Here is a 21,049-nt window from a genome sequence, read left to right as displayed (position 1 = left end):
TATATATATATTTTTTATATACATGAATGTATATACGTACATTGCGCTGTTTGCCTCTGGCTACGTTTTGAGCGATGAGCTTTAACTCGCGCCTAAAAGCTTCGCTTAGGGGTTGCTAGAAATCTCGAGGACGATTCTACTGCAGATGATCTACCTAGAATCCAAAACTTGTTACATAATATCCACATCTGTTCGTCATAGATTACACAATTATTCTCCAAAATTTTACCATCACCTTGCATTTTTTACGATACGGCAAAAATCATTCCAATCACGCGACATCCTCGTCAGGATTTATGTACAAAATTCACCAGATACCAAAATTACGAAATTAACTTGTCGCAAAACTGGAGCGAAAAAAGAAAAATCTGAATCACACATTATACGAATACATAATCGATCACTCATTGCCCATTGATTGTTGCTTGAAAAAAAAAAAAAATATATTCAAAAAGAAAAAAACGATGGAACAATTAAAAGGTTAGATCAATTATCGAGCCAAATAAAAATCAAAGAAGAAAGCATGCGGGAAAGCATATGTATAATTGTTTAAAAATTTTGTTTTTGCATCTTAAGATTATGTGAATTACACGTTCAAGTTCATTTGATCATGTATGTGAAAATCGAATTGTTACGAGTAACCGTGACAAGTGCATGATGTGCGCGGCTTGCATGCGTATATAAAATAAATACCTTTTTGTAATTAGATATTATAACATACACGAATACCTTAACAATATGAATATAGTAGAATGCTGCAACCCTCGGTAAAAAAAAATTGACCCTGAGAATTCACACTACATAACCCATCTTCTTATATACATTAATCTCTTATCGTCTGTTGGATATATTACCAAAATCCTGGCTGCTTTTTGAGCCGTTTATTTTTTATTTTTTAATTTTCAATTTTCTTTTACTTTTCATTCTCTTTTCCCCCGATCCTGTAACATCCTTCATCGTTTGATATCATCGTCATTTTGTTCGTGTGTACGTTATCAAAGACACCACAGAGGTGGACCGTCGTCATTTGACGGAATGCACGGACTTGACAATTTTTATATCGCCGTATGATCACATGATACTCATTGTACAACCACCTTTGCTCGATGAAAATTATCTCACAAGGAACAGATCAAAACTGAGTCTTTGGTTCTTCGATGTGAGACGAACTTCCGATTACACACGTAATTCATGAAAATTTGAACTTACTCGTTTCATTCCCCTCTGCGAACAGCAAGGCGTTGAATATTTTTTTGAGTACCCCGTAGAATAGGGAGCGCAATAAAAAATCCAACAAAATTTTATCGATCCCGCATCAAGTTGATGGCAGTCGAGCAACGCTGAATCGTTTCGATAAAATTGTATTGTCCAGATACCACATACTAAACTCCCAACCGCTTTTTATCTTATCTTGCACGAAACAAAAAAAAAAAAAAAACAACCAGCCACTGTATTATCTACAATTCACCAAACAACAAGACGCCAATAATTTCTTATCCAAAAACTGCTCCGAGTCTTCTTCTTTTATGAACTATAGACCAAACGTCGTACCGTGATGGATAGTATTTCGAATAAATTTGAGCATTTTTTTACCTTGCTAAAATAAAACTATCCACGGTGCTGCAGTAGCGAACTTACAGCGAAGGATGTTTAATCTTGGCGTCACTTTACAGTTCACAGCATCGTGCAGTTTGCAGTTAAGTAAAGGGTGGTAAAGGGTGTTGCTTATATACTCGACCCGAGTCACGTGATATTCAAATACCGCCCTATACCTCGCTACCTTTCGTGATCCTCTTCTTTTAAATGCAGCTTAACCTCTTAACGGCTAAAAGCTGTTCTATAAGCGACTGCCATCTTCGTTTCCTATTTGTATTTCTTTTTTTTTTTTCAAAAAGCATCATTTGTAGTCGGAATACTCGACCCACGATAAACCAAAGACGATTACAATTTGACGATATCTCGTATTTGAATATAATTATTCTCTCCCTTGTTTGTATTGAGTTTTATTTCCGAGAGCATTTCTGTTTTCATACATACTTTTTTTTTCTTTCAATCTTCATCATTTTTTATGAAGTTTTTTTTTTTCCACCATTTATAATTATAATAAAAAAATAGAGATCCGTATTTGCGCGATGACTCCTCACGAAGATGATTGTATCAATCGTGCGAATCGGTAAATACTTTTGTTTCAATTTTAATTACTCTGCCAGCGAGTGGAATGAAAATCAAAAATAAAGTCTCTCGATCGACTCGGTTCTCAAATAATTGATACAACCAGCTTCGCTCTACATCCCACATTCGATAGGCAAAGAATAGAATGAAAAAAAAAAAAAAAAAAAAGAAAGAATAATAAAAAATGATGTTAAAAATTTGTCTAATATAAAATTATTTCTGTTTTGTCCCGTGTGACATGTATAGGACTTTACGCTGGATTTTTACTTTCGTCAATTCTGGAAAGATCCTCGGCTCGCCTTCAACAAGTGGGAAGAGGTCGAAACTCTGAGCGTCGGATCGGAGTTCATAAAAAATATATGGGTACCAGATACGTTTTTTGTAAACGAGAAACAGTCCTACTTCCACATCGCAACCACCAGCAACGAGTTCATTCGCATACACTACTCGGGCAGTATCACGAGGAGCATACGGTGAGTAACAAAGAAAAAAAAAAAAGAACAAATACGAAATCGTCCAATATCATATTCTCTGAATTGAGAATGCGCGAAAATAAAGAATCGCGCGCACGCGTTATTCAAAGCACGAAGTAGTAACGTTTTCGAGTTCCGTTGCGTACCGTGTTAAATGTTAATATCAGCCAGGCAACAAACGACGTTGCTTATCCCCGTTTGTTACAACCCCGTAACAACCTCGTGCGGAAACTGTGTGTGTGTGTGTGACACGGAGAGTGAGGGAGGGAAAAAGCTCCGCTTCATGACGTCCGGAGCCAACTGTACAATTTAAGTTAGATATGCATGGCCCCTGAATATAGCCGTGTGGCGTTAATATGAGAACACTTCAGCGACCGTTGGGAACTGAAAGCTTCTGCTTCTGCTGCTGCTCTCACAAACAGGAACACCTCACCTACCTACGTACGTACCTCGGCGCAATGGGAAAAAAACGGATAAAATTATAGCCGGCACATCGCGAATACGGCGGCTAAGCATGACGTCACTATACTCCTCGCTCATTGTCTTGCGAACCACCCAGCCCTTTCCGTTTTCTTCCCCCCCCCCCCCCTTCCCCTTTATTCTTATTTTTCTTATCGGAAAACATCAAAGGACGATGGATAAAATTTGGGAACGATACGATTTCTCTTTACGGACGGAGGTCGACCCCTCGCGTCGCCGTCGCGTACCTCAGAGCTTGCGCATTTTACATACTGTAATACACCCGTGCCTCTATACACCGTATAGTATACATCGATATACGCGAAGAGAGAAAGATGCCGGTGAACCGATGATTTTCTTCGTCTTTCATTTCCTTTATTCGTCGTCGGACGTTCTTCTTCCCCTTCTTCGTTCATTCAATGATTCTTTTTTTTTTTTTTTTCTTTCCCTTCATGTGATATATTAGTCGCCCTGGGGGTTTATTATTTTCTATATACCCGAGGGCATGTTATAGTCGCATGTTCGCGTCAACAAGTTCGAAGAGCGACGACCGTGCGGTCTCGTACACTTGCACAGTTACATACATGTAAGTATGTGTACGTGTATATATATATATATTACATGAATATTTGTGTACATGGCTGTGATGTGCGATATAACGGACGGGAACAGTCGGGTAGGAGAGACAGACGAATGACATCGGATAAGATCAAAGAACCACTTTTAAGTTCAAGAATTTTACATCTTGTCAGTTTCTGCAAGCCCTCCTCCGAACGCTACCCTTATATTTCATACTTTTAATATGTTGACGCTGCAGGGCCATTTCGTGCACCGTCAGCCACTATTTTTCACTATAATCCACATATTTGCAGGATAAAAAATGTATCCCAAACTCAATCTCACATCACCATCTCTCTCTGAGATTTCAACGGTTTCTCAATTCCATCCGGTGTAGTATTTCACTCATTTTCAAATTCAATTTCAAGTATATCGCCATTGAAAAACAAAAAACGTAATGACGTTTTTTCATGAATTATTCTCGTCGCATGTTACGTCGGCTTACGTTCAAACGATAGATTCCGATGATAATAGAAGTACTAATCAAAGTTTAAAAGCCGTTTAAATATTCAAAGTACTTCATCGCTGAGAATTTTGTTCTTTTCTTCTTCTTTTTTTTTTCGCTTACCTTGATGCAAATTGGCATACGAATTCAAAGAGAATAAATCCAGTGGCTCCATAGGGGTTCATCAAAGCTGCCGGATCTGCAGTATACGTATACCAATAGGTATACAAGTTTATCATATATATATATATATATCTACAGAATCGCAGCAAGCATGATACAACTTTGTTAAGAAACGTTTTTCCAACCTTTCATACATATTTACATCGTCGAAGCTTTGCGCTTTTGGTAAATTTGCTATAGGAAATTTCTAGTACCCTGTACGATTCACACTGGATGTACGTACGTACGTACGTACCTAGGTACTTACTTTGGTTAGATAGACAAAAGTCGCACGTGGAAAACCTCGTACTTAGGTATTTGTTCTGACTCAGTTTTTTTTCTCATTTATCCATCCGTTTTTACGATATCAACAATACGCAGCGATTCTTGAGTTCTCTTAATCCTTGTGCCTGACATTTTACTCATGTATCCCATTTCCTATTTCCCATTTCACTTTTTACTCAATTTATTCTTTTCCCACCTCAGTTTCCGTTTCTTTCCACTATCCATTTTCGCACCTCCTGTGGCCTGTAATGAATGTTTCGCGTTCTCGCATCATATTCCAAACCGAATGTATGTACATGCATGTATTGTATATACCAGATACCTATGTGCACATAGGAACCAGCTGAGTTCGTAAGTAAACTATTCATGTGTGTCAGTGTATATTGTATCTGTATCTGTCTATTCTACCGGGAAAAATATTATCCTACATGCGCGTTACGTCACTCATCTGACCTACGGAATCTCGAGATTCGCTCGTTAGGATCTTCGAGTTTTGCGAAATTTCATTTATGGTGAAAAAAAGTGCTCAATATTTATGTTAGCTAAAGGGTAACGGGAGTAGGAACACGGTAGATTTTTATTACCAGATCACCAGCAGACAAATGAAATTTATCTAGATTGTGTGCATTTTACTTTTGTTACCGCTTGTTTTTTCCTTTCCTTTCTCTCTATAAAAAAGCTAATTAGAAGGAAAAAATCCTGTACATAATATTTTTACCACTGCAAATTAAGCGTGCATATAATCCCTTTGGTTAATCTGGACGTAGTGGTACAAAAAAGAAAATGACAAGTTTTATTTCACTGCAAGCGCGCAGGGTGCTGCAGTTGGGTTGGTGTAATTGTAGTGCGGTATAATATATAGAGATTAGAAGGAGGTAGCAAAAAAATTAACAGTTGAAAAAAAAGAAAATCCCAATATAATACAGCGCGGGAAAAATAAAAAAAAAGAAGTAAAAACAGAAAAAATGAATGCAGTCGAGTAGAGGGAAAAATGGGTAGAAGGAAAAATAATTATTCTAGTAGGTGGAACAACCGCTGCAACGATTATTGTATATGTATGTACGTACGTAACGTACATACCCATCATACGCTGCAAGTACGCGCATGCTTTAATAAGCGCTGATGGGCTTGAAACTGTGCACAGCATATTTTATATAGACCTATACAAATCCTACCTACGGTTACTTTTTTCCAATACGTGTACTTATACCGTAAGCGCTGGCTCTAGGAGCAGGCCGAAATTTTGTCATTTTTTTTCTTCGTTCGTTCCACAAATTAGATACTTTCGTAGCATTAGATGAGTGAGATTTGGGGAAAAAAATAATCAATTTTAATCCACCCGGCTACGGGTGGCGTGCGGTTGTTCTACATTACACTCAAGTGTATATGAATAGAAAACAAACGGGTTGTGTAACAGGAACAAATACGTTAAACGTGGAAATATACATACGTCAAACATTAGATTACGTTATAAACTACTGTGCAAACAATAAAGCTCTCAACATCGACTGATTTAGCGTAGGTATACCGCTTCGTTGGGGTGTCGTTCTTCGTTATAATTCATCTGTTATAATTTATACAATCAATCGATGAATTATTATTCACGGAGGTACAGAGATGCGGGCTCGCCCGAACGATACGCGATGTACATACGTATAACATTGTACATTTGTATTTCTATGTACGAATAAATAATTAGCGAAGAATAACGATGACCAACGAACCTCGTGGAGTTGTACGTTTACGTGATAGTCATCGGTCACCGATTATTCAATTAATTATACGTCCGATGCGCATATACCACGGCCCGCAACGCGTGTCTATATTCCTGTAGCGCGGCGTATTGAAAAATTTCAGTTGGTTTTCTCTCGCGTTGAATTAACGAGTCGTAGTCTGTTTTTTGGAGCAGAAAAATTGAGATATCACGACGGGACTAATTCGTAGCTCAATTAGGTCAACGGATTCGTGTTCCTGGGATCATGACACCTTGGAAAAGCGTCACACGATCATTTTTTTAAAATACTTCATTTTTAGCTGAAAAATCAACAGTTTTATCCTCGGGATTTTCTATGGTATTCTTATGTGTTTTGATCTCGGGGTTGCGAATCTGCAAGCTGAATTAATCGGATGAAAGTGGGGTAGGAATAGGACTTGATAGGAACAGTACATTGATTAATTCTCACTTATCTCTGTTTCAGTTTAACAATCACAGCCTCGTGTCCAATGAACCTACAATATTTTCCAATGGACCGACAGCTCTGCCATATCGAGATCGAAAGTTGTAAGTAATTATTTTTTACATTCGACTCAAAATATTAATAATAACGAACCAAAAACTACTTTACCACGAATAAAAAAAAGAAACTTAGGTATCATCGACATTGCGGCAGTCATGCCTACAATCTTTATGTGGCTCGAATATAACATTCGAATATGTAGGTATATCTGTTACGTTACTATAATGACAACATGAACGACAATAACAATAATTACATTAACAATAACAATAACAACAAGAATAGTAATAATAATAGTAAATCAAACGGTGCATTTCTATATTCTCCCGACAGTATGCTTGACCAAAAAAAACTTGACCAGTGATAAGTAAAAGCGAATCGACTTCAATTTTTACCCCGCAACGAGGATCGTCCTGTTGATTATGATTGGTTAGGGAATCAATATAAATAATATCGTCTATGAACATGTATATAATATCTAAAAATATAATTCATTTATAGCGATCGCGTTATTTAATATTGTACGCGTGTATTCGTGTTGATGAAACATGACTCAAATCTAGCGCTCGTGTTAATTTAATTTCATTTGCACGTATGTACGTACGTTATTATTGTAGAATTATTGTGGAATATTTCAGGTTGTTATTGATTATTCGGACATTGAATTTTATAAATGAGCACCTGTACGAGTGAGCTATATCTGATTTGTAGGAAATTTAAGGTATGAAATTACAAATCACATTCGTACTGCCGGTGAATCGGTATCGATTGTTTAAACATTGGGTTTGTATACAGCGGATATCGCGTTACGAGATCATTTTTCAACAATTACTTGAGTCTGATTGCAGTTGAAAATTAATGAAGTAAACAAGGAGATTATTAAATATACATGTAGACGAAATTCATCTATGTGTGTAAATGTTTAATATGTTTACTGTACAAGAGAAATAGAGCCCGGGTCTTTTCACTGACGCGCAACGTAGCCCTTTAGCGGTAATTGAAAAGCCTACTTGAAAAATCCCCCATTCAAGCTTGAACGCGAACGCAGTTCGTTCGCGTTTCTTGGAGTTAGATATACCTACGTATAGTAGAAAATGAACCAGCCAGACCAACTCACCCTAAGCGCAGGCATTACCAAATGAGACGACCTACATAACATATACTGAACATATATATATATATACATACATTATATTGGTGGATGTGATACTCTTCACCTACACACCCATGTTGACAAATTGTCATTTTTAGCCACCGCCGAAAAATGAAATTTCCTACCTGATCGTTGCTCAATTTCGAATATCTTGTTACGAGAGAAAAACTTTCAATTGCCTGTATACGGCAATTCAAACCAAAAACAAAAAGCACCGAAAGTAAAAATGACAAAAATACAATTAACATCTGAACAAATAAAACGACCGAAATTTTCAACTCAAACGTCGCAAATACTGTCGAATAGTACCGCAATCGCGTATGACTGGATACGATCAATCTACAATATTTCTATTTCCTCGAATTAAAAACTTGACACACCCAACTTCAAAATTTCTCCATATCTAAAAAAATTTCTGGCTCTTCGATATCCTCCCCGATGTTCATAATCTCTATGAATTTCTCTCTCTGTCCTTCTTTCTCTTTCTAAAGTCTCTCTATTCTGTCTATCCTGCTGTATTTAAAAAACTTGATTTAGTTCTCGATTTTGTTCAACTTTTTTTTTTCTTCCTGGTGTGACCTGTACTATTCAAGCACAGTGTGCAGCCAAGAGCACCAAAAACAAGCTTATATATTACAATTATATATACTGAATATTATGTATATTTGATTCTTCAATCAGGCATCACTTTACAATGCGATGACGTCACTTCAAATCACGCCTTGTACGGCGACGTGTGGCACGTGTGACGTCATTAAATTATGCAACGCTAGTGTGTATATATTATAATTTGATTAAACTTTTTTCGCAAAGTTCGATAAATATGATATATGTATATTAACTATCGATAGAAAAAAAAAAAGAAAAAAAGAAAAAAGAAACACAATTTCCTGCCAGATCCACAGAATCTATTGATCACTTGTACCACTTGTAATGCATAAATAATTTTTTACGGTTGCAGACCAAATACCGATTTTTTTTTTTTATTTTCTATCTTCTTGGCATGGCCTTGGAAAAGAAACGATTAACGATAATAATGATGATAATATTAACAATAACGATAACGATGATATACAATAAGTGACAAATTCATTGGTTACGAAGGGTCCTCCTCAACTCACGAGTGCCACACACCTCCTTATATACTTACCACACCGCAAAAAATTATCTAGTTATTTTTCATTTATTTGTTTATTTTATTGTTATTATTTTTTTTCTCGGCTGATACGTAACCCCATTTGTCACCAATTTATTATACGTCTATAATTATGGCGATTAATTGAATACGAATCGTATCCATCAAACTTTTTACCTCTTCGATTGGCCATCCGTTGAAAGACAAATAACGTATCGGACGTCATGGCTGAGAAAAAAATAATAATCAAAAATGGAAAACGGAAAAACAAAGAAATGAATCAATTTTTGCAGCAACGAGTGTCCCACCACACTACTAGTATTGTATTATACTTCTTAATCATGATATTCATAAACCCATGTTCCGATAAAAATCGATCAATTTTAATTTCAGTTAATTTTTTTCCATTTTTTCTTTTTGTAAATGTATACGCATGTATATGCAATGTACATATACCCTAGGTGTATGTATGTACAGGTATATTTATATACCTGCATCGTAACGATGATTACAAATAACATAATTTATTGAGAAGACTTCTCATCTTATTTCTATATATTATATGATTTTGATGATTTATTTGGAAATAATAGCAATTAATCACGATACGCAGTTATACATATATATTATTATTATTATATATATGTATATAGGACCTCCTTACCATAGCACTGAGCCGCGTGTTCAGGGATGACGGCCGACGACGGCCCGTTCATCCTTCATTTCTTCCGGAGGTGACGAAAGTCGAAAATAAAAATCGACAAAGGTCGAACCGAATCCTGACGCATTGTGCATCTAGCCGGTGCATGCGTATCATACATATATATCATTATTTAATAGTCGAAAAAAAAATCTCTTCGTCTGAATTCGTCATTTTTTTTTTTTTTTAATTTTTTTTTATCAAGTATTCGGTAATTTTTTTGTGCTATGGAAGACAATAGAGAATAGAATAGAATTATAAATGCATAAGTCGGTAGATCATATTGTAGATATTATTGGCGTATAGACATTATTACTAACTATGTGTATACCTAGATTTTTGTCAAACTCAGTTCAGCATGAATCGCATGAAATTAGACTATGTAAATCGTAGATGAACGAATGCAGTTTATTCCCAGAAAAAAAAAAATCATTTCTGTTCAGGTCTCCAATTTTTCATTATGGGTTACATGAAATTTCCACGATTAATCAACTTCGAACAACACTTTAATCTGTTTATTCATTTTGAAAATCGAACGAAATCTAAATTTGATGTGCAGACGCGAGCATCGCGAAGTGATAAATGCTTACTCAATTCAATTCTATCCGAAATGTTTATAGGTATAGTTTACACGTATATTTGACCACCTGCGGGGGTTTGCATGGCTTCATGCAACCGTATAAAAGTTGAGGTTTCTTAATTCGTGTTTCGTAGGTAAATTCCACTCTCTCATAAATATAGATTCCTAATCACACGTGCGAAGAACCCGCGTTATTTTCAAATCTAACCGCTTTGGTTACTGGAAGTCTGACGAAAAATGAGACAAAGTTATCGTTATTCATACACGGCAGGAGATAAAATCCACTCAGCGTGAAAGGCTACTTTATTTTTATCCTACTTCGATTTATCGAACATACCTACCGCATATTCTATAAAGAGAAAAAAAAAAAACCCTTGCAAAGAAAATGAAAGCAAACTTGGAATGTATACGTATACACCAAAATAGAACATATTGAATTTAAGAGTATCCTACTCATCTCCTTTTGTTTCAAGTATTTTTGATTCTCGAACTTTGAACTTTGAACTTTTCCGATAATATCGTTACGAATATCCAGTCGAGTTTATTTTTCATCTGAATTTCGATAAAATCATTAGCCGTTGCAAAATTCTTTTTTACAAAATCCCGGCGAAACATTTTTTCTCACTTTTATCGCAAATAACACCCAATAAAATAGAGGTGGAGCTATAATCGGTGTACGTATCACCTACACCGTTGATGCATATGAATGTAAAATAGGTAAAAAGACGACATATATCATCTCGATACACATATATGTATAAGCATGACACGTCTTTCACGCTGGCTTTATCGATATCTATAAAATTATTATTACATCGGCGTCAACTGGAAGGCACACGTTGTAACGGTTTGGATTTAGTTTTGTTTGAAAAATTTTTGAAATAATTTTCCCAATCATCTTCAATAACTGTGGAATATATTTGACTCGTCAAAATACGTGGATCGTTACAAAGTGAGTTGTTCACATGACGCCGATAATTTTTTTTCTTCTAATCTAAGTAGGGTATGCAATAGTAATTCGATGTTTGCATCACCATGCCTCTAGTCACCACTCACCGCTTTAGGAATGCAATATTTAGAGAGAAAAAAAAAAAAGAAAGGATATCAATTTTTATCTCTCTCCCTGTTATCTTCATATTATGTCTACTGTTCTTTCTCTCATATTTATCTTTATCTGAATATCCACATATCTATCAGATCTCTCTTTCCATCCATCTATTTTTAATGAATATATTATCTTCTATTTTACCGTAATAGCATATCTACTCGCATTCCCATAATTGAGTAATCCTGTTATACATATTACTATTACTAGTTTATTACTGTACTTACTGTTACTAAAACTTTCATTATACGTATGGTATAATATCACATCCATAGAGCATAATAAATTTTTTTTTACTTCCTATTTTACTATTCATTTCGAGTAAATCTAATTTCACTTTCTTGTTTTAGATGAATCAAAACTGTGATCGATTAATTTCAAGACATATTTGATATGAACTGGTCTGTACACCTGTTTTGCAAAGGTGTTACTTAAAAACGAAAGCAAAAAAAAAAAGTTAATCGAATCCGAAGTATATAATAATTACATTTGCATCGTTTGAGGAAACTTGCACACGTGATGAATAACCCACATAGATAGAAAAATTAACGAACTGTGATATTCTAATAATTTGACGATTAAACAAAATTTGTTACGCATGTACATAGATCTACGTTGTAATTCAATAATTGTCACGTGTGCAGGAAACCTTATCGTTCAAATCAAATCACCATTAATACATTAATAGCACCTTGACATAGCGAACATGATTAAAATGCATTTAGATTACCTACCCTCTCGTTCGATGTACTCAACGGCAAATCCAGATCGGACTTCAATTTCATCGTTTTTTCAATGGAAAAAACGGGATGATTTCGGCTAAACTCGATTCAAATGAATTTCAAATCGCAAATTTGAAATAAATTCGGGAGTGAATTTTTTCCATCTCAAGAAGTTCTCAGTTTTTAAAAAATGAAAATTTCGGGATGGGAGTATTGAAATTTGTTGAAATGACTCGATTTTAAATTCAAGAATCTAACGATATTGTCGAGAGATCCCTATCTAGTACAATTAGATTTGAATAAACATGTAAGACATTTTCGCTATGCAGGTGCACGCGATCGAATGCCATAATTATGAATTTCTTGATCCTGGAATGTAGTGTAATGGTTGTAACCTCCAGTTGAGTTTTCCCAAGAATGTTATCTTACTTCCCTCATTGTTGCATAGGGTGTTCACTTAGGAGAAACCTCAATCCCTGATATTCCGGAACGAACGCCGTTAATTGAGAATTTTTTCAAATGAAAATTGTAGGATTTAGAGGATATTTTCGGAACAGCGTATTGATTTTTTGGGCCTGCTTTTTCGGGTACTTTTTCAATAAAAAATTAGGGTTTCTAGTCGTCCGACACGAAGTTGGGCCTGACGGGGACTACGGGGCCGATGAAACTAACGCGTCCGTCCGATGAACTCCCAAATATCCTACAACTTTCTTTCGGAATACTTTTCAATTTATCGCGTTATTTTCAGAATATCTTTTTCAAACGGTACACCCTATCCAAAAATTTATTCGTGTATACATTAGAAAACCAAAGACCCTTAAGTATGCAACCGAATGCTCGAAGGAATAATTCAGCTCTCAAATAAAAGACAATAAATTCACTGTTCATGATTTTGGATTACCTGCAGAAATTGAAAGTATCCAGAAATGATTTTGGAAAATTTGCAACACAGAAAAATAAGATCCTTTCGAGCATTTGTGGTAAAATTGACTTGAAAATTCCCACCCCTTCCAAATAAAAAAGCCCACCCGGCCCCTTAAGTGTTTTTAACTGTAAGTTAGAGTGGAGATTTTTGTGTTTTGTTCTCTTGGCAGTTGGATACACAATGCGCGATATTCGGTACAAATGGAACGCAGGCCTACAATCGGTCGGCATCTCGAACGAAGTGGAACTCCCCCAGTTTCGTGTGCTCGGGCACAGACAACGACAGACTACTATACACCTCTCAACAGGTAGATATCCTCGTTTGTCGTCCTCCTCTAAAAAAAAAAAAAAAAGGGACTAAGAAAAAACTAATATTCTAATAGAAAGACAACCACACGTCCCCTTGATGATGATGATGATGATCATCATCATCATCATAATAATGATATGCAGACCCGCGACACACTCACGTCACGCAACAAACACGCTCTCTATAATATTCACCGTTTGCGTTACTGTATTCAGTTGTTTGTTTTGTTTTTGAATTTGATTTGGTTTTTTAGTCATTCCGAATATGAGTGCTTTTTTCATATCCTTCACCGAAAGCACCGTAATCAATAAGACGCAAATATCAGGGGTAAGAAATCGAATGTATTTCGAACAGAGGAGTAGAAGAAAAAAGACCCAAAGAAAGAAACATATTTTAAAACGATACAACGACGTCTGACAGCCCTTTGATTGAATATCCTTTGTCCCGAAAGCCTTGAATCGATTATCTGTACTTATCAATTAAATGCATTGTATTTTCTTTTATTTATTATATTATTATTTCGCGGAGAGTTTTCGTAGATGTTTAAAAGGGTGTTGTGGGACGAAAGTATGAGGCAAGGTAAGGTAAAGTAAGGGTAAGATTACAGGGTCTTATGAGGTAAGGTAAGGTAAGGTAAGGTAAGGTAAGGTAAGGTAAGGTAAGGTAAGGTACGGTAAGGTGAGTCGTGGAGGCCCCCTCGAAGCCGTGAGGTGCCGGAAGGTACTTGCCAACACCATCGGGGGTCTCTCTATCTATTTTCAGTCGGTTACACGATGAGGGACATCAGGTACAAGTGGAACGAAGGTCCGAACAGCGTAGGAGTCAGCAACGAGGTTTCCCTACCGCAGTTCAAGGTCCTTGGTCATCGGCAACGAGCCATGGAGATTAGTTTGACTACCGGTAACGTATTTTATGACACCAAATTTAACAAGAAAACAAAACGGCGATTCTACCCCGATAACCTCTCCGAAATTCAGCAAGTTTCCCGCTTGTTTTTTATTTCAGTTTTTACCCCCTTGTGCGAGCACTTTATTTTTGTATCTTGAACACTGGTATTACGAGCTTTCGAAAAATTATTCGAAAATGAATAACAATTGTTAGAGTGACGTTCAAATTTTTTTTAAATATCCAGAATTACAACCGTCTTTCATTTGAAGAAATTCAGAATTCTCGAATTATCAGTGCTCATCTTCTGATTGTGTTTTTTCCCCTCATAAAGCTCGATCCGCCTTATAGGGTCGATAAACGGCTCTCGTTATGAGAAAAAAAAAGAAGGAACTAATTATTCCTTCAACAACGTAAAATTTTGTCCGCTTTGTATACATTTTTCATTTTTTGATTCCCTTTTTTTTCGGTGTTTAATTCGATCCACCGACCGCGCGCGTCGCTAACTAAGGTAAAACATCCATTATTACTTCATACCTATAACGGGGCAGCTTAAGCTTTTCTACACTTTTTGTTGAAGCTTCTTTTTGCCCAATAATCACGACGGTCAGTTACTCAAGGTATACGATAAAATTAACATACGAATACTGTGAATCTACCAACGTTTGCTCGCATCTACCGGATGGAATTTTGAAGATCAGTGGCGAGGAGCAGGTATTCGCTGCGAAGAAAAATGTACCGAAGCTCATCGTCTCACTATCAAGTAGAGCCGAAGAATAAATGGACGAGACACCGCCGAACACTGATTTTCAATAATTAAAAAATTGAAGAGATTTCAATATACCGAAGCCTTGCACTGTGGAATTGTAATGCCGATATACTCAGAGGACGTAAATCACATATCCATATATACATGGGATTGAGGCAATCTATAACGGATGGAGCTTCTCTGATGGATGCCGAAGGTTAATTAGTTGATTACAGTCATTAGTATAATCCGATCCCCTCGTATTGCTCTGGATTTCCGTGCGATAATTCTACTAATAAATTCTGCAATTGCTATCGATAGTCACACTGACATTCTTCCCGGAACTTGGAATGTGTGCCAGAATGTGCTACGTTCGTGCGACGAATCGTTGCAATAAATATTCAAACGTCTTCAGGGAAGAAAGAGGAAAAGAAGCGGTTGCGGTAGAGCCCAACGATCATTCGGCAATTGAAAAGTAATCCCGAAGAATTTTGAGAAATCTTCCGACGTTCGAGAATTTTTCTAACTTTCGACGATTGAATGAATGAAATTAAAATTTCATTTCCATCCGGTGGTCAGCTTTTCGTGGCTTCGCAGAGCTGATGTTTCAATTCCCTTGAGATACATTTGCGCAACGATATCCGACAATCGTTTGAAAGTAATAGAAAGCTATAGAGAGAGCTTCTGGAGTAAGAGAAAATAACTATGATCCTTTAATCCTCGTCCGACGCGTTTACAAATTACGAAAATCCCTGTAGCCCTGTGAACTCGGTAGATCTGTATACACGTGCATCTATACATATACCACGCCAATTTACTCCATTCTAAATCCCTCGTGTTCGGGTCAAATTTCGAAATGATCGGAATCGCCGGGGTGGTAGGTAGCTCGTTCGCTCTATCCACGAAATGACTCCGCATTCGTTCTCCCTGCAACACTCCTAAAAATTTTCATGTACCGTAGGTACTACGACGGTAGTTAGGTAGGTGGGTAGCTAGCTACCGCTTAAACTGCTTCAGGGGTGAATCCTTTATCAGGGTATTTTCAGTTTAACTGGGTACGCTCGACGAATCTCTCTAGCTTCATATACGTCGTCGTCGTGGAAGAGGAGAACGACGATGGCCAGCTGCTAGCGCTGACTGAGTGAGCGAGCGAGAGGAAGAAAAAACTCTATCTGCTGGTCATTAGTATAGCTGGGCCCCAGAGTCTTTAGACTACTGGAGCGCCGGTAAAATGAGAAAGAAGAGGAAGAAGAATTCGTCCGAAAAGCAGGAAGAACCCGTCATCCCCGAGTTTACTCTTGGAATATATACCATTTCGAGCCCAATTTAAGCCAAGAGTCTAAATTATTATTTTCTTCTCTGCCTTCAGTTTTTTTTTTGTTTTTCGTTTTTTGTTTTCTCGGGTATTTTTTGTACTCTCTTCCGCTCTCATTTTCCATTGTTTTAATCAAACAGAATTTTCAACCACTCGAAACTGTAAAGAAAAAAAAAGAAATATGAAACATTTTCATGCCTGCACAAAACCAAAGCTGAACGAAGAATTTATCATTTTTCAAGATGGTCATGTTTATTAGGGAGCCGAGAATTTGACTGGTTTGAATTTTATTTGATCTGCATTTTACCCCACTTCCAGTCACTAAAATCTGTACAAAAAGACCAGCTGCTTACCATGCATAATGCAGTCAGTATGCACGATTGTTGGATGATTCCGAATCGTTCGAACTAATCGATCGGAAGATTACTCCTCATTTTAATTTCAGTATACTTTCATTTGCACAAGTCCAATACAATTAATCTGTTTCCCCCGCTGGTATGTATAATCTTCTCCGCCGACACTCCGCCGCTGCAGTTCCGGAGATGCAATATCTGCACGTTAATGGGCTAAGTGCATTTGGTAAATCGTATGATTCACTAGCCCTCTTCCCCCGAATTGACTCTGGAGGATCGACGATGAAGCTAAGAAATTTGGAGCAGAAAACTCGAAGAAATAAAAACCAAAAAAACGGTCGCGAATAGCTTCTCCGAGTATTTTTTCTTTTCATGCATTCATTCAAGAAACGGAGAAGTTATTTAACATTCGCAGTATACTTACATTTATTCGTTTTGCTGCCATAGTTTTTGGATGAATCAGTTTTTTTGCATTTTCCATAATAAATATACGTGAAACGAGCCATTTCAAAAGTCCTGCCGATCGTGTAACGACCACGATGTCCTGCGATCTGTTTTTATCGAGCAATAAACGCCGGACCCAAGGCTACGAGATTATCCATCAGCCTGTTTGACTCGATGATTGTTCTTTGCAGGTAACTATTCCAGACTCGCATGCGAGATCCAGTTCGTACGATCGATGGGCTACTACCTGATTCAAATCTACATTCCTTCGGGGCTGATCGTAATTATCTCATGGGTGAGCTTTTGGCTAAACCGAAATGCGACCCCCGCTCGGGTCGCCCTCGGAGTAACCACTGTTCTGACCATGACAACTCTCATGTCCTCGACAAATGCCGCTCTGCCAAAAATATCATACGTCAAGTCCATCGACGTCTACCTGGGAACCTGCTTCGTCATGGTATTCGCATCTCTACTCGGTAAGTGTAATGCCGAAACACAAATGTACGTGCTAGACTAAAAAAACAAAAAAAACAAAAAAACAACAAACACCAACGACGCCAAGTGTATTCCAAAGAAGCTCCGTCTTATCCGTTTCATACTGGAATTACCACCGGTCTGCAACGACACGTTTTTACTCATCTTTCCGTTCGTTCTTTCTTTCCCTTGCCTTTTTTTTTCTCTCGCTGTATATTCTCCCAGTGATTCGAGTAATTAGGAAAATAGGGGTGTCCGCGGAGTTGTCGAGATGGAAAAGTGGGATGGCAAAATAGTCGGCAACCTCAGAGATCACGTGACCGGAGTCATTGCCCGGGAAAGTCTCCGGGCAAAAACTTTGCTTTTTAACCACGTATATCGCGTGGGAGTGTACGTCGCATTTATATCAAAGACTCGAGGTGAACATAGATTTCTGCACATATCTAGACAAAACAGAACGATAACTCTTCATTTTTTCAAAACATCAATTCTGCAAGCAAACACAGAAATCGACCGATTTGTAAAGGGTGATTATTGTTCTTTTTAAGAAGAAAATAAAGGACTCGTTCAAATAGTCGATGTCATTTGACGGTCGCGAAGCAAAAATGATGTCGTAATTTTTATCGAAATTTTATGGAAATTGTCTCTCATCGTTTCATCAGTCGAGATAATATTCTAAATTTTTTACGAATGCGAGAATAATTTCATGTTCCGTGGGCGTATTACCTGCGTACGGAAGGCCGAGGATCCAAAGGGCGTATCCCTCAGAGATGAAAGCAATCTAGAAGATTGAATTTTCCGATTACGTTTCAGAATTACTCACGTAATTTCCATGTTTCTCGAGTCTCTTCACTTTTGAGGGATAGGTCTCCGTGGCACGACCGAAAAAAAAAAAAACTTCGCCGGGCGAGTGGAGAGTCACACTCCTCTCTTTCTCGGTCGTCGTTGTACGAGAAAGTCGACACAGTGATCATATTTTTTTCGAGATACTGCATAGACATCGTACGTATAATTATCTTCTCCTTTCGGGCTAAGATATCCGGTCGTCATTCGGTGAAAGAAAAATATGAGTCAATTTTTTTCTCTCACCGTTTCTTACCCTTGAAGGGATGTAATCCATAGATAGGGGTAATTTTTTTTATATGTACTATATCGTAGACTATGGTATAACGATAAATTAGGCTTATACAGGGACTGGAGCGTGACTCTATCGCCATTACGGGATAATATGGGTTACACGGTCGTAGATCTATAGCAGAACTAACGGCAGCGGTACAGAATCAGCGGGGATGCGGTTGATGTAGTAAGAATAATGGATATCAGAAAAAAGTGAAAGAGAAGGAGAGAAGGTTGACTGTAACTAAAATAACTAACTACATGGTTAAATAAACGTACGTCTCTATAGACATCGTTATAGTCCAGCGTGCATAGGGGGTTGAAATAAGGGGGAGGGGGGAGGGGGAGGTATTAGGATGACGGTAGCCGCGGGCGACATGGACAATGGGGGTTTATATGGAGCATAAAAAAGCCATTCCGATGACCCGGTCAGGCAGTAATAAAGACGTTCCACTGGTCAGCCATATACCCGTCCTTACAAACGGCTGGGCGATTTCACGCTTCCTTGCCTTCCATAAATAACCACCCCTTTATACTCCCACTACGTCGATCCCCTGCTCCCAGCCTCCTCCGTTTATTCTCTTGCATGTGGTTTCCAACGCCATCGCCATCGCCATCGCCATCGCCATCGTCGTTATCGTCATCATCGTATCATCCTCGTCTTTACCGGCGTACAATTATATCCGCTACGCTTGTCACCTGGAACACCTTGATCGTTACAGATACGGTTCGTGTCGCCGAGAGCGTCAGCTGCACAAACTTGTACGAAATTGTCACACGGTTTACCCAAGTTGGAGCGAACCGGCTGACCTATAAAGTATAATAATTCCCGATGCCGGTTAATTGTACAAAGTGGTTCTCCCAGAAGTGATGCAAACCCGCTACCAACCACCGGCGTTTCCAAAGTGGCGCTTCGTCTGGCTATACCTATTATACGTTTCTATGTAGGTAAACTGCATCAGATTCGGTTGGTTTGAAACTTGGACCGGTGCGGTGCAGGTCGCATGGGATTTGTTTGCTACCGAGCACGAAGCGCCGTCTCACCGTTCAAAATGTGTTTCGTATTATCCCGGAGTTTCGTCGTATCCTCGTTCAATTGAATTGAGATTGCGCGGGTACCGTCACGTTTCGTGAATCGGCGACGATAAGTAGCGTTCAATTATATGTCATTTCACCTGTTCATTTTCTCATATTTTCAGAGTACGCGACCGTCGGCTACATGGCGAAGCGGATTCAGATGCGTAAAAATCGTTTCCAAAAGATTGCCGAGAGCATGAAAGCGGCGCGGGAAAATCCGGGTCCTCCAGGCGTACCGGGTGACCACGGTGACCACGCGCCCAAACAAACTGTGAGTATCGCAAGCGGGATCGCAGTTAGTCCCTTTTATTCCGAATATTTGACCCCTGCATTGCAACCCCCTCGAATGACACCGATTCGGGCATACCCGGATACATTTGAAGGGTGTGACCCAGTAGCTGGAGAAAAATAACAAAATAGAAAGAGGACAGTCAGGCCCCCCGCCCCGAGTATGACTTTCCGCAACGTACAGACATCTCCTTCGCCAACGCGATAACGATACACGCGCACGACGATCGATGACATTCGACCGTGCCCCGTATGATCGTGAAATCGTTTGAATTGAAATAGGAAGGTAAAAAACCGAAAGACATTATCCGTATCCGTATGAAAACGTTGCGTCGTTGTTGCGCGATACGTTTACGTTAAAAAATAATGATGCAACGTATCTATATGTGATACATTCAAAGGTGGTCCACCGGTACGTAAGAGGGAAGCTGCACAGGGGAAGATTGAAATGGAATATTCATGCCGCATTACAATCATTTTGTAGTAGCGTCTTGGGGAAAGCCCTATGTATACCTACGTGTACAAAAGGTTGAGTGAAATGAATTTTTATACATATATATATATATATATATATATATATATGCATAGAACGGTATTCTTGAGACTGAAGGAAATACTCCCCGTCCGAACGCCCTACCCCTTTTCCACTCGCCCCTCGATTGCGAACGTCAAAAGATTTCCGCTTTCGGTCACGGTGCAGTCTCGAGAAAAAACTTGGCGTCTGATACGTTCGTTACTAGACGCGAATAGATCGGTCAACTGCATCGAATGATAAACTGCGGGAAGTAAATTTACCACCCTCTTCTTGAACCAATTCTCATTGCATTTACCAAAAAGTTTCAATGGAAAATTACCGCCTCTCTCAACAG

General features: G+C 38.2%; 1 protein-coding gene across 16 annotated transcripts in view; it reads left to right on the top strand.

Moving 5' to 3' along the window:
• Positions 1-21,049, top strand: part of LOC105691160 (gamma-aminobutyric acid receptor subunit beta) — a 90,899-nt gene that overhangs the window by 63,573 nt on the left and 6,277 nt on the right. For 10 of the 16 annotated variants that reach the window (XM_048654874.1, XM_020855363.3, XM_020855360.3 and 7 more), the window contains exons 4-8: positions 2,419-2,645; positions 6,813-6,895; positions 14,243-14,380; positions 17,417-17,701; positions 20,015-20,163. In XM_048654874.1, coding sequence (XP_048510831.1) covers positions 2,419-2,645; positions 6,813-6,895; positions 14,243-14,380; positions 17,417-17,701; positions 20,015-20,163 — 882 coding nt within the window. Of the gene's footprint in view, positions 1-2,418; positions 2,646-6,812; positions 6,896-13,340; positions 13,479-14,242; positions 14,381-17,416; positions 17,702-20,014; positions 20,164-21,049 lie in introns of all 16 variants that reach the window. The other 6 variants (XM_020855362.3, XM_020855359.3, XM_020855364.3 and 3 more) reach the window with 1 other exon arrangement.

This window comes from Athalia rosae, chromosome 4 (assembly GCF_917208135.1).
Source record: "Athalia rosae chromosome 4, iyAthRosa1.1, whole genome shotgun sequence".
NCBI classification, from domain to species: Eukaryota; Metazoa; Arthropoda; class Insecta; order Hymenoptera; family Athaliidae; genus Athalia; species Athalia rosae.
The sequence above is the reverse complement of the archived record's forward strand: the minus strand, read 5'-3'. Positions and strand labels throughout refer to the sequence as shown.